This window comes from Wasmannia auropunctata, unplaced genomic scaffold (genome assembly GCF_000956235.1).
Source record: "Wasmannia auropunctata unplaced genomic scaffold, wasmannia.A_1.0 LD336097.1, whole genome shotgun sequence".
NCBI classification, from domain to species: Eukaryota; Metazoa; Arthropoda; class Insecta; order Hymenoptera; family Formicidae; genus Wasmannia; species Wasmannia auropunctata.
This window is the reverse complement of record NW_012026793.1, coordinates 32,336-46,845: the sequence shown is the minus strand read 5'-3', so window position 1 is coordinate 46,845 and position 14,510 is coordinate 32,336. Positions and strand designations below refer to the sequence as shown.

The window sequence follows — 14,510 nt, the reverse complement described above, 5'->3', positions numbered from 1 at the left end:
GTGTAAAAATGATTTTAATTAAATATATGTTCTCTTTTCCATATTAAAACAAGAGAGAGAGAGAGAGAGAGAGAGAGAGAGAGAAATTAAAATAATAATACATAAGTCATAAATATAAATTTAAATCAAATTTATGTTTATTAAATCATTTATTAAATTTACACAATTTAAACCATACTGACAAGTTATGTTATAAATTACAGTAATACATGTAATTAATTACATCACAGAGAAAATATAACTAATAATGTAATTAATTATACTGCAATATCTGGGATGTGTATTAATTTATTAATTATGTTACACTACAAATGCACACATGCAAATTATCTTATATACATTACAAATTGCATCGATTCTTTAATTCGATCAATCAGTAAAATTCAGGGAGAGCATTGAACTTTCTCGTCATTTCGCGATCGCAATTTAACGTCACGGCCATTAGTTATCAAGCGGCCGTTGACCTCCTCGAGGTCGAGAGGGAGAATTTTGAGTCCTCCGTCACCGAAACGAATTCCGCGCGATGACAAGGATAATAAAGACTCGTTAGTCCTGCGGATTCAGCGGAATACCGCTAGAGAAAGTCGTCCATTTGTCGACTTCTTTCTACCTTGATTGCGCTCGCTTTAGCCACCATTCTTCCCGGAATGTCTCAAAAAAGGTAAAGCGCTGCTGAGTTAATGTGAATTACAGTCCCTACGGACGATGGAGAAACAACCCACTGCGCGCCGCGGATTTTAAGGTGTCAAATTAACATAAACTAACAGACTGGCATTGAGTTTACCTGAATCAAGCAATTTGTGGCGGACGAACGTGAAAATTTAAGTGGCATGTATTGCTGGTACAATATAAATCAAAATAAATTGAAGCCATAAATTTTTTAACAATATTCACATACATGTTGGCATATTCTCTGCACATATTACAAATTAAATATTCATACCATAATTAATATTTACACGAATAATTAAAACAGCTAGATAGGCAATTAAAAATATAGTAGGTTTAAAATGTAATAAAGTTTTTTCAATTAAAAATTTTACATAATAAAATATCGAAATTACACAACGGATAGCAAAATGATAAATCGATTAAAATAAAAACCGCGGAATTTTTATGTGGCAGGAATTATATATAGGACGGGAAGAAATGGAAAAATCTAAAGGAGTAAAGTAAAAAATGTCAGAACTTCTTTTAATTAATTTTATAATTACATCAAAATGTAGAACATGCCATTTACAAATTATCTTACTCTTTTTATGCACTTGGCGTCGCGACACTATCGCACGTCGCTTGATAACCATCTTAAAGATGACATAAAAAGAGTAAGGTAATTTGTAAATGGCATATTATGTTTTATTCTAATGTAATTAAAATTAATTGGACGAAGTTCTTAAGTTTTCATTTTATTCCTCTAAATTTTCTGCTTCTTAATCTCCTTTCTCTCGTTTCTCCGGACCGTCCTGTATTACAGTTAGAAATTCATATTAAAAAATTTAGGAGAAACGCGACGGAATTTTGTAAAACAACACGTGAATTATATATGGCCTCGCATTTCGGGAATCAAACATTTCTCTTGCAGTTGAGATCGCTTATCGGATGGGTTCCGCGGGCAAAAATCGCCCCCGGAAGGGCGGCGAAGATTTACGGCGGGGCCACGGTTTGGTACCCGCCATCTTTGAATCTACTAGTCTCCGCGGAGGGCGGTCGGCTCGTTTCTCTTCATCCGAGCTTAAAAGTATTTCCCTGCTGTTCTCTCACCGCTCTCATTTGAACTAATAACTTACGCGCGCGATCTCTCCTAAGGGAGGAGCGAGGGGAGGGGGGGAATAGGGAGGGCGCGGCCTTGAGGGCACGGCTACCTACAGGTGAATCAACCCCCGCGGCCCTGCGCGCCGCAGCGAGGATTTTCCTAGTTTTCCCGGGGAGCAGAACTTTCGAATTTAATTCAGTTACCGTCCGCCGTAACATATTCCGGGGCTTTTAGCGGAGTTGACGCGAAAGAGGGTCAATCCCGAGGCTTCCCCTCCCCCCTCACTCCTCTACCCCTCTCCGGAGCGCGTGCAAATTATCGAAATGAAATAACGTCAAAATCGCGCCGCATCGTTCCGCGTTTAAAGCTCAAAGTTGGCGTCGGCGAGAACGGGGGATTACAGCGGACGCTCGGTGACAAAATATCGCGTTCGAGTAGTTTCGAGCGTATAATCGGTATAACGATAATTATGATTTTGAAGATACACATGTAGATACGTCTGCGTACGCTGCCGAAATTCTGTATTAGAAAATAATACATATAATGAGAAAATCATCGACGACACGCGGACGAAATTCGACGAAAGTCGATTTCCGCCGGTATTTCCGCTAGCTTTAATATTAATTATTATAGCCGCGCGCGGCTGAGAAGATTACCGCGGATAAAATCATTTATTAATCGTCGAATAATACGCGCACGAATGGCGGCTCCATTATGGAATCGCTGCGTGCACAGGTTCCCAATGCAGCCAGATAATGGCGTTTTCGCCGAAATATAAATCTCCCGCCTGGCTTTGCCCCGCGTAAATAACCGATAATTAACAACAGCCTTTAGCTCGAATTCTCGCGCACTCTTGTATAATTTTTACATACGAGTGTTTTCAATTCCTGTTCCGCGTGAAAATTTTAAAAGTATGGGAGAGTTGCCCTAATGCGTACCGGTCATCTCATAAAGCCTCTTCAATATTTTATAGTTCCACTTAATAGAAGCAACATTTAGTAACAAAAATATGAAATAAATGAGAAATGTGTAAGATAGACAAAAAATGAACAGGTTACGTCTTGTTTTGTGCATGCTATCAACATTTTAAAAAATCAGACACACGTGATGTAAATTTTTGATCAATTTATATAGCTGATACTAATGTAACTATGCAATTTTAATTGAATTGTTATTTTTTCCTAAAAGAAAGTTTATAAAAGCATATTTTACATTTATTGTACATACATTTTTACAATTATTATAAAAATTATATCAATATTTTTATCATTTCTGTCAAGTTTTCTAAATCGTATTTAACTTAACCTGCAGCATAAGAGTTCTTATAGCGGTACAATTTAGAAACACTAATGTATCTTTATCTTTAGATCACATGACATAATCAACATTATTTATTTTAACACGATCGAAGTTGTTCTGTAGCAAGTCTGTAGAGGAAAAAACCGTCATCGAGTTGCGTAAGCAAAACAGCTATTGTTTGGTAAATTACAATTAAAGTAGGTATTAATTTATGATTCTGTTATCAAATTTGTGTTTTTAATTATTTTTATTCATTAAACTTAATAGTTTAGAAGAAGATACTCTTTATAAAACTCACAGATATGATTTAGGCGATCGGTTTGCTGATCAATCGTGCTTTTGACAGCATGTTACAAAAAAGCTTTGAACAAATTAATTTGCTATTAGTGAAAGATTTAACATGTAATATTAGATGCCTTGAACATCAAGCTACATTTTTCAACGTTCGTTTGCATTCTAAATAGTAAAATATAAAAAATATTTTAAGTGGTACGCATTCTCTCCCCTACGCTCAAGTCATATCATCAAATTAAGAAAAAAAAAGAAGGATAGAGTTGATCAATTCATTTGAAAGATATTTGTTCTCTCAGTTTTGCGTGGTTTGTCGAAACCTTGACCTAATATTAAATTTCATCGTAGTCATAGATTCACCATGATTTTATTTGGGTTTCTTACGTTTTATCTAAAAGTTTGTAATTAAATCCTTAGTTATAATCTCAGTTTTTCACTTTACTTTCAGCCTGAATTATTTCAATCTTTATATATCAAAGCTTAGTCAGCTTCGGCTTGGAACTTCGCTTTTTCTCATTTTAATCCCTTTGCCGCTATATTTAAAAAAAAAAAGAATCGAAAACTTTTTGTCCGCCTTCTTTTTTCAATAAGAATTTAAAGTTTGATTTCAAAATTTTGCGATCGAACATCGACGGCTAACTTGACTTGCCAGAGAATAATTATTTGCTCCACACTCGGCCAAGTTTGCAAAATAAAAACTAATTATGATTACAAGCTTGATGTAATAACAATTCATAAATAAATATATAATAGGCCTAAGCCGAGTATAAATGGATGGTACCGCATGAGTTTGTTATTGCGAAATAAAGTTTGGTGTGTGTGTGTGTGCGTGTGCGTGTGCGTGCGTGCGTGCGTGCGTGCGTGCGTGCGTGCGTGCGTGCGTGTGTGCGTGTGCGTGTGCGTGTGCGTGTGCGTGTGCGTGTGCGTGTGCGTGTGCGTGTGTGTGTGTGTGTGTGTGTGTGTGTGTGGGAATACGAGGTAAAGAATCGCAGTGCAGTGCGTGGCAGTAGATTAAATTTTATTCAATCTAAATGGACTCGCCGTACCGCGACAAATCTCAATAAGACTGAAAGGAAAAGCAGGTAAAAATCCTTTCTCGCGCAACGCGCGACCAACCTTCACTAACTCGATAGATGCTACAACGCCCATCACCGTGAATAAATAACGACGGTAAGGGTGGGGGGGGAGGAAGGAGACGATTCGGCCGCGCAACCCCTCAAAGAAACTGAAACCCAATATATATAGAGAGCGCGGAACAATAAGGATGGATCGCCCGATTGCGGAATACATTTAAGTACGCCTCCGTGCACGGTGTACAGGTAGTGAACGGTGTTTGGAGCTAACCACCACTCTCCCCCTCCCACCCTCCTGCGACGCGAGAGGCGAGGGGATTGAAGAAACGGTATAAGGTCGACGAGAGGGAAATAAAAGTCAAAAGCCTGAGCGAGCGAGAGACGAGACGCTGTGAGGGAAGTAAAAAGGAATTGTCATCGTCCGGGCGGCTGCAACCCACCCTTGTAACCGCCGCCGTCCGTGGGATCCGTGTTCTCCTCTCCCCCACCTCCTTCCCACTCAACCCTTCTCTCGCCCTCCCACAAATCTTCTCTCCTCCCTGCCCTACCGCGCGCGCTCTTCACAACCGCTGTCATTTGTTTTTACGTTTACTCCTCGTCGTTCCTGAAAATCCCTCCGCGAGACCTGTCGCGTTGCGAGATTTCGTCGAGGAAACGGGAGAGGTAGAACACTCGCGGTACCTGCAGCCATAAAGTATCTCGTGAAATCCACGATTTTTCAGAGCGTGAATATTTATTAAAGTCACAGTTATTAAAGTCGGGGTTTTAATCGTGACTTATATTATATGTACGATGTTTATTGTATATATATATATATATATATATATATATATATATATATATGCATCTTGTGAGAGAACATAAAATCGTTAAATGGCACAATAATTACAGAAATAAAACAAAGTAACGTTAACTGATGCCGAACTATAATTGAAACCATCATGTAATATTTCTTCTTTTTTTTTGGAGTCTCATGTTCTTTTAAAGGACGATGAGTTAAATAGAACGATTTCGGCCTAAAAATTTACTAACATAAATTATACGTGTAATTTTATAGTTTTAAGTTGTTGAATATGAGAGCATCAGTTTTATTTGTTTAAATCCGAGAAAAAATAAAAATTTGTCTTAAAATGATTGAAATAAGTCTTTTTTTTTATAATAATATAGTTACATTTTGTTCTAGTTATTTAGTCTTTCGTATTAAAGCTTTTTAACAATTTTCTTTTAATTATTTAAGAAAAATATATTTCAATTAGAATGTGTGAGTGCCTCTAAAAATTTTTAAAAAGTATTTTTATGATGATAGCGAAAGATATGATTCCAGCTCATTTCTGGTGCCTCTTGAGGCAGAACGTCACACGCCCACTCGACGGTTCAGCCATTAAGATATTTCTTTTCATATTAAATTAAAATTTCATATTAAATTAAAGTAATTTAATTTTGATATGCTATTTTTCATATAAATCTATATATAATTTTGATATTTTACAATTAGCTTTTAATAGAAAAAGTTATATAAGTAAATTACAATACAAATAATCGAATAATTCAAACAAAATGTTAATAATCACATTATTATCGAAGAAGACTTTTATTTCAACCTTTTAGACAAATTTTCGATACCCACAATAAATTTTTATCACTTTCCCACAGCTTTAGATAAATAAAACTGCTATCATTATTCAGTAACTCAAAAAAACTAAACGATTACTTGATTTACATGTATAGTTTACATTGCACATTTTAGATTGAGATCTACCCTAAAAATGTATCGTCCTCTTGATCTATTATCTATCGATATTTTCAAATCGCTATAAAGAGAATAAGCGTTATGTACTCACGGAGCGTCAGGTTGGAGGGATTCACGATCGTCGAGCAGACTCTGAAGAGCCCCAGCTTGAATCTCACGCTGACCGCGGAATTCTTCGGTACGTCGGGCACGGCGAGCTTCTCCTCGGTGTGTAGCCAGGTCGGGCCCGAAAGAGCGACGCCGAGGGCCGCCAGCGCGGCAAGGCCGCAGACGACGCCGCATCCGGTCAGCCTGATTCCACCTGGGCCACCTGAGCAGCACATCTTTTCACTTCACGGAGCGGTCTTCAGAGTGACATCGTTAGCGAATCACCTTCTCGACGCGAAGGATCCCCGACGATCCTTCTCGTCCTTCATGTCCACGAAGTCCCTCCCTCGAGGCACTGCAGCACCTCGACGTACTCGTCAGAATTTTATTCGACTTGTTTTTTTTTTTTTGTGAACTTTTCACGGCACAACCGAGAGAGCAACGAGAGGAGCTTTAGAGAAGTTGCGAATTCTTATCAGTTCTTATCTCGTCTCGTTTCTTCTTTCATTTGCAGCTTTAATACGCTCGCATTGTCTTCGACGAAAGTCTTGCACTTAGCGCCGCATTAACCTGTTTTACGTCTGTGGGCTAAAATATTTCCTTTTGCAATGTTACTTGGATAAACATTTTTTCAGAAGTTTATATATCAGTTCAATTTTTAAAGGATGAAGATGAATTTGAAAATTGATTTTCTCGAGATCTTATTTTAAAAGATCTTATATTTATATTTTAAAATATAAGAATAACAAAAAACTAATATAGATAAATAAAACTAAATAATAACTAAAAAATAACTAAAACTAAATATAGAAAGAATTAAAAAATTGAAAGATATAATAAGTAGATTACATTCAATTCAATATTAGCGATATTCGAATATATATGAACGATTTATTTAAAGTAATCTAGAAAACACGATTGTTTCTGTGTCAACTTTATACACTGATTGTGAGTAGTTTGAATATATAGAGACAAACTTTAAATTACAATTTTTAAATATAAACATTTTATTCGATATTTTCTAATTTTTAAATATTTTTCAACGCTCAACTAAAAAAAAATCTCTCGAAAGTTTGTCGCCCTCAAAAATTTGCTGTTTTGAGCTGTAGTTTATCCAGTCTTATATGTTTTTTAATACGGCACTGCTTGCACTTCCTCGTGGCTATATACTTTCGGAGCCCGTCAACAGATTCAATTTTTCTTCAGCAGAAATTGGATCGAGAATTCTCGTAATAACTCTTTTTTTTCCCCTCCTAATTTCTAATCTAAAAACGCGTCGAACGGGAGCATAGTGGAATTCGGAGAAGAAAAGATTCCGGGAATACTGTATGTATCTGCACGTGGGATCAGAGAAATGCGAGGGAACGCAGCCGCGCGCAAAAGAAAGAGGAACGCTGAATTCTTCCGAGAGGAACGGTCGGCCGTTAATGGATTTCGCGTTATGTGGGGAAAACCATTAAAACGGGCGCGCGCGTTCGCTCGCTCTCGAAGAAATTAATTCCGATTGCCCTTATCGCGGGGCGGCTCGGAGGGGGAAAAAAGCCTGAGAGGGAGCGGAGGAGGGCGGAAGGAACGAACCGCCATTATCGCTGTCGCGTCCGCGCGATGGATGGCATCTCTTGACTTTTCCGACTTTTTAACCACTTTCCTCCCCTCCCGCCCCCGAAGGTGCGAGCAGGCACTTCGTGTCCTTACACACGCGTGCGTAAATAATCCTTCCCGAGAGAATGAGGGGGAGTGTCTGTCTCGAATGAAACTTTGCGGATACTCGATCACCGAACGAGGATACGCGCCGTCGCGGTAATCTGAAGGGAGAAACTTCTTACGCTACCGTGAGTAACTTTCTCTCTCTCTCTCGCTCGCAAATTAGAGTCGGCGAAGAGCACGCGGAAAAACTGTTTGGAAACGTTATCCGTTGATTTTTCGCCACCCGCTCGGAACTTGAAACTGCAGCAGCGCTGAGGGCGGCGTATCTTCCGATTTGTTAGGGGCGCCGATAAAAATCGCCCGCTCCCGACGGTTGACAACGAAATAATAGCTGCAATAATTGCTTCCTGGCTCGAGCTCGGAACGAGCGGCGAGCCGCGAAAAAAAAAAAAATAGTGAAAACACCAAAAAACACGGAAGTATCCGTTTTGCGGCGCAATGTATATATATCTATATCGACGCGATCACCACCTGTATAATAGCCGCGCGCCCGCGCCCGCGCGCGCGCGATTTATGTCCGCTGCAGATGGCAGTTGCAATTACAGCGTCATTCTTTCGCCCCGAACTAATTAATTGAAAAACGGCGTATAGTTCCGCGCGCGCGCCCGCCGCGCGCCGGCATTTCCCGGAGGGCCCTCGACAGATTTCCGGTCTTGTTAGGAAGGAGTTTCGAGTGCTGCTTAAAGTCTGTTCCACGTCTTTTTCTCTCCGTTCGTTCCCCCCCCCCGTCCCTTTCTCAACCTTCCCCGCTTTCCTTCGCCTTCCCCCTTCCCTCCCCCCCTCCCTCTCACTCACTCAAGCGTCCCGAGTATCACGTAATTAAAAGTTCGAACCGACCGCGATTCACGCCTGACGGAAACCTTCCATCCCCGTCGTCCCCGACACACTTCCCGTACTACGTAATCTGAGAAGGGGACAGGGGGAGGGGCCCGCAGCGTGCTCCCTTTCTTTTTCCTTTTGCAATTACTCCTTCTTGAGAACTTTGACCGGCCAAGAGTCCAGAAATTCCACAGCAGGATTTCTGCGCTCTCCCCTTCTGCCCTTCCACCCCTTTTTCCCCTTCTTTTATTTTCTTTTTCAAGACTAAGGAGAAACAGAGAAAAGTTCTGGCAATTTAAAAGCTCTTTGTCAACCCACCCTCCCCCTTCCGTCTGTTTTCAGCATAAGCACAAGAGGTCCATGTGTTACGTGTATTTAATTCTGTTTTAAGAAATCGAACATGACGATAAATAGCACTGATTTACAAAAGATTTCTGTTTCTCAATACATTAATAGTGATTCTTATGTATTTTTGCTGAGAAAAAATCGTTAAGGAAGTTTCCTCACGGATTTTGAAGAATCGAGGATTTAATTTTTTGAAAAAGCTCTATAAATTCAAACAATTTATAAATTTTTTCCTTTTTACCGAGAATAAAATCTTAGCTTATTACTGTATTTTTTATTTTTTTATCACAATAATTTTTTATAAAATTACAATACTAAATTGTACAATACATTTAATATTGCCGATAAATTTTATTATTTAAAATGTCACTTTTTAAAATTGTATATAAACAATAAAATACCACATTGCACACATATTTACTTTTACATGTTACAGAAAATATTTAAATTTTTACGTATGTTACGAATTTGCGTTATTACATATGAGAAATTCAAAATAAAATTTCTAAAAATTGAAGGATGACGGATTTTTTAATTCATATCTTTTTCAGTGTAAAAAGATTTAGAAGAAATAGCCATTATTTGTTAAGAGACAAAAGCTGATGAAATTTGTTATTCATTGTAATTTATAATGCAGGTAATTTAATTTAATAAAATTAATTTAGCAAAACTAATTAATAGTATTTTGATCGAAATATTAATTAATAGTAATAATTTTTATATATTGATAAAGAAAAACTCGGTACACAAATTTTTAAGACGCTGAAATTGCTCCGAATGTAATCGCTTTTTGCAAAAAATGTATACTAATATCATACATACGTAATGTACTAAACCTTAACGCGCCTCAAATGTGCATCCGTTGAAGCAAGATCGTTACGTTAACGCTCCGCAATAACCGCGTGGCTAACGTCGGTTATATATGTTTTCGAGAATTCAAAAAATAGTTAAAACGGCAAAATGAATTGGCTCGGCCGCGCCGCGCCGTCCTACAGCCAGCGGGGTTTTGAAAACGCATTCCATCGACACTTCCCAGCGCGATCAGCAGCAGCAGCCCCTGCTGCAGCCGGTCCCGGCTCTGTTTTATTGCGGACGCATTCCAGTGCCGGAACATCCGGTCGAATCGAACATCAGGAGGGAAGGGGTGGGAAGGGGACGCGGCGATCATCGATAAAAATGGCTGTCTCGTTGCGGAACCGGCGGACAAAACGGTCGGTCGCATACGCGAGCGGCGAACGCGAGAGCGTATACGTCTGTCTGTCTGCTTTTTTTTTTATTCCCCGCCGTTCTCCGGCGAGTCGCGCGAGTCCTGCTTGTACACGTTTCCCGCGATCCCGCCGCCGTTTACGTCGGAGCTTTTCAGGGACTACGGCTGCAGCTGCGAGACCGGGATGAATAGACGGATAAGCGACGAGCGAACGTCTCGATGAAGAGAATTCACGAGGGAGGGGGCGGAGAGGAGGAGCGGGAGATATTCAGATCGTATACCGCGGAGCCTCGGTACGGAATCCCTCCGCGTCCGGCTCGAACTGTCAGTCGCCTGAAACGCCGTCCGTTTGAAATTATACCTGCACGCGAGGAGTGTATAAGTTCGCATCGCCTCGATCTGTATGTACATATCCGAAAGGGGCTTATAATGTAGAATAAAATAAAAGGAACAGAGAACGGAGAATAATAAGAATTTTAATTTATCGAAAACCGTGTACTGTGGAATACACGGCTCCCCGCCGTTCCCTTTTATTCCGCGCAAACCCTTTAACGCGAGGGGTATAGGCCTTCGAGATGTTCCTCTCGAGCGCCGCTCGAATGCCGACGTGAAGGGTAAACAAACGGCACGGGTTTTATAGAAACCGGCGCGCGATCGTGCGCCACACCCCTGCGATGTGTGCAGCTATCATTAACGAACGGCAGCGGGGCACGCAGCCGTGCTAATTAAGCTCGATCCGGGCAGCACGGCTCGCGGTTACCGGCGCGGCGCTGCGGAACGAGTCCACCGTGAAATCGCGCGCGCGCGCGGCGATTTTTTTTTCCCCCCCAGTTTCCACGTCGCGACGACGAGTGATTTCCGCGTCCGCGGGCACTGATCAAACCCGACGCGACGCGACGCGAAAGGGGACGTTCGTTAAAATCTCGTCCGGGATTCGCGGCTGGCTGTATACCGTCGGAGTACCTAATTTCGGCGGTGTCGACCCGCGTATCTCCCAGGGAAGTTATACCCACGGGAAATTACAAATTACATGTTTTTCAATTGAAAAGCGGCAAGTCGCGTCCCCCCTCCCTCCACCACGAGGAGATGACGCGGCGCGACGTGAAAATTTTGGATTCTCTCGATCGCAATCGAGAAATTCATCGAAAGAGAGAATTGGAGCGAGCGAGAGAATAAAGAGAGGGGAATAGCGGAAGAGAGAGAGAGAGAGAGGGGGGGGAGGGGAATGCAATTTAAAACGATTGCGTCGCGCGGAAAAATATTTGCTTCGCGCAAAACAATTCCCGTCGCGTGGGAAAATATTTACCTTGCATTAGAACGATTTTGCGGTGGACGAATGTTTTAACGTTTTCCAGAGAGAAAGAGAGGCACGCGCCAATTTTTAAATTCCACGGAAGAGGATATATATCGCCCGCGTGTAATGTAGATTTTGTCGTGCGCATGCCACGACGAATGTTCATCCGCGGTAATTTTATTTCGCAATAGAATACGTATTTATTATTCGTACGCGGAACGCATCGTCTCCGCGCCGGCCGGCGGGGGAGGGGCGCATCGCGAATAAAAACGCTCGCTGTTCATAACAGTGGCGAAGTTTTGCCGAAGATACGTGCGCGTGTGCTCTCCGCGCTTTCCCCTCGGTATAATAATCGCGGCATTAAAGAAAAACGGACCGCTGCGAGGTGATATATTTAAAGCCCGATAGAGCGTCCCGTGGAGCGCGGCGGGATTGAAAATGCGCGGTTCGGCGGCACATCCGTAATTCAGACCGACCCTGTGTATGTACATCTCTTTGAAGTCATTACCGACGTGTCAGTGTCAGACGACCGTGTCTCTCCTCACCCCACCCCCACCCCCCTCCCCGCGCCGCCGCGATCCGTCAAGCGGAAAAAGCGGCGAGCGCCGTGCGCGATATTTTTCTACTGTCACGACCGACCGCTCTCTCATTCTCTCTCTCTCTCTCTCTCTCCGTCCTGGACAGTGCCATAGAGGTCCTGGTGAATGTAGCGGCGCGGACGCGGAGAGTGTGCTCCGACCCTCTGCAAGATTATGCGGGAAAATCCGAGATTTCTATGTATATATATATATATATATATATATATCCGAGCCAAAGGGTGTTGGCGTCTGATGACGCGAATATATATGTGAGAAGACGTTTGATATTAGAAAAGTAATATATTTGAAATGGATCCAACGATTTGTAAAATAGAGTTATCGAAGACTGCGGGGGGATAAAAAAAAAATACAAGAGCGCGATGATTGAGTTATTTACAATGGAAGTGAAATCACTGAAACTCGCGCGGAATTTCGATGTCGATGACAAATCGCGTGAACAATGTAAAAGCTGTCAAAGTTCGAATTCGAAATATAGATACAGGCCTAAAGATTTGAATGACTGAATTCAGGATGCTTCAACACGAAAATGTATCATGTTACAGCTTTTGTAGCAGTGAAATTCATTATAAGGGTGCCATTTACAGACACGTTGATGTGATTATCTAACGCATTGAATTGCGATATTTCGAGAATTTGAGTAACGGAAATTTGAAATATTGAAGAATTCAATGGTCTAGAAATCACATGAAACGTAAAACAGTCCTTGTTCTTTATATTACGATCAATTATTCGAAAGTAGCCGAGCTACTTTTGCTGCAGCGTCGAGAAACTGAAAGAGCGACGTGATCTTGAGATCATGAATCTCAGGAAAAGAATTTGAAGGCGGGAAGAACGATCGTATCCAGGATTAAGCACCTCGAAGAAAGATGCGCTTATACAGACAAATCCCGAGGATACACCCCGAAAACTGCAGGCAGTTGGTAAATATTTGAGGGAAACTAAAGGAACCGACTCGAATGCAAGGTCGGACGATCAGCCAATATTTAAAGGAAACGTATCAAATGCCTGTAAAGCGCCAAGAATTCCCCGGATTCAAATGGGAAACCGCAAATCGGTAACGCGGAAATCGTAATCGTGTCGGATCCGGCGATGCAAATCCATATTCGCGAAGCCTCGCGAGGCCACCCTTTGAAAACGTTTTTCTAAATCCTCGTCCCTCGACATTTTCGCGATACCGTAAACGGGCTCGTATTAACAACCGGATTATTCTTTATGATCAGGCTCACTGGGGATCAGACCGCGCGCGAGTTACTGATGTAGCACGGAATTACCGAAATATCGTCGCAAGCCGAGCACGTCGCCGGCATTGCGGTTGATGAAGAATCCGAGGATTATATAGGAATACAGTCCTGCACGGCGCGGCGCGGCGCCGGGGAATCCCGCACACTCATCTTCTTGGAGATTTTCGCGCGGAGAGACGGCTCAAACATATTATCATTCCTTGATATTAACGATTTACATTAATAATCCAAAATTCAACAAATAAACCGCGGAATTACCTTCAATAGTAAAATATGTTATATATATTTGTACGACAAAAATATATTCGCGGTTTCATCGCGGACGATCTGAGGATATATTGGAGTATCGCGTAAAAAGAAAGCGGTGTTCCAAAAAATTCGGACCCACCTCCGAAAGTACACGAAGACACCTCTCGAGCGTGCGGTGTTGCTTCCCGTTGCTCAACGCTCGATCTTAACGATGCGAACGTCGCTCGCACGTTATTATCCTTGCTCGCAATCGAGATAATCGCGTTCGCTTGTACAGATCGAGAACGGAGGACGCGTTGCCCCGGTTGTTGTCGCTCGAGCCGATCACGTCGCGACGTGCCTCAATGCAGGTGTACACACGCGCACGTGTCTCCCGCGGACATCACGAGGGAAGTCTACGATTTTAGGGCAGCCGTGGTGGCGTCGCGCGCGAAATAAATCCGCCGGATCGGCGGATCGTCGTACTCGAATCGCGAAATTCAGTCGGCGGCTCACGCGCGAGGAATGGCGAAGCGCCGCCGCGTTCGATCCCCACGACGGCTGGAGGCGTACTGGCCCTTCGTAAACGTGCGCCTCCACCGCGCGAACGAGGGGTTGCGAACGTCGCGACGGCGGCGGAAGAGGGCGAAAGCGGCGCCGGGAGGGTAAGCGCGTCGACTGAGCCAAGAGGGTGTGTGTCTCGCCGCGTGTGTCTGCGTCGTTGCGATTCTTTTTTACGGACGATTTTGCAAAGATTCCGTTAGGAGAAACATATGAGATTATTCAATTTTGTTTTCGAACGTAGAAAGGATGAAAG

General features: G+C 42.2%; 1 protein-coding gene across 1 annotated transcript in view; it reads right to left on the bottom strand.

The window, feature by feature from the left end:
* The window catches only part of LOC105462477, a 189,587-nt gene extending 175,330 nt beyond the window's left edge, over window positions 1-14,257 (bottom strand). The window contains exons 1-2 of the mRNA XM_011709100.1: window positions 13,854-14,257; window positions 6,258-6,841 (exon numbers count right to left, since the gene is read on the bottom strand). Coding sequence (XP_011707402.1) covers window positions 6,258-6,489 — 232 coding nt within the window. The 5' untranslated portion in view covers window positions 6,490-6,841; window positions 13,854-14,257. The remainder of the gene's footprint in view (window positions 1-6,257; window positions 6,842-13,853) is intronic.
* Between the last annotated feature and the right edge of the window lie 253 nt (window positions 14,258-14,510).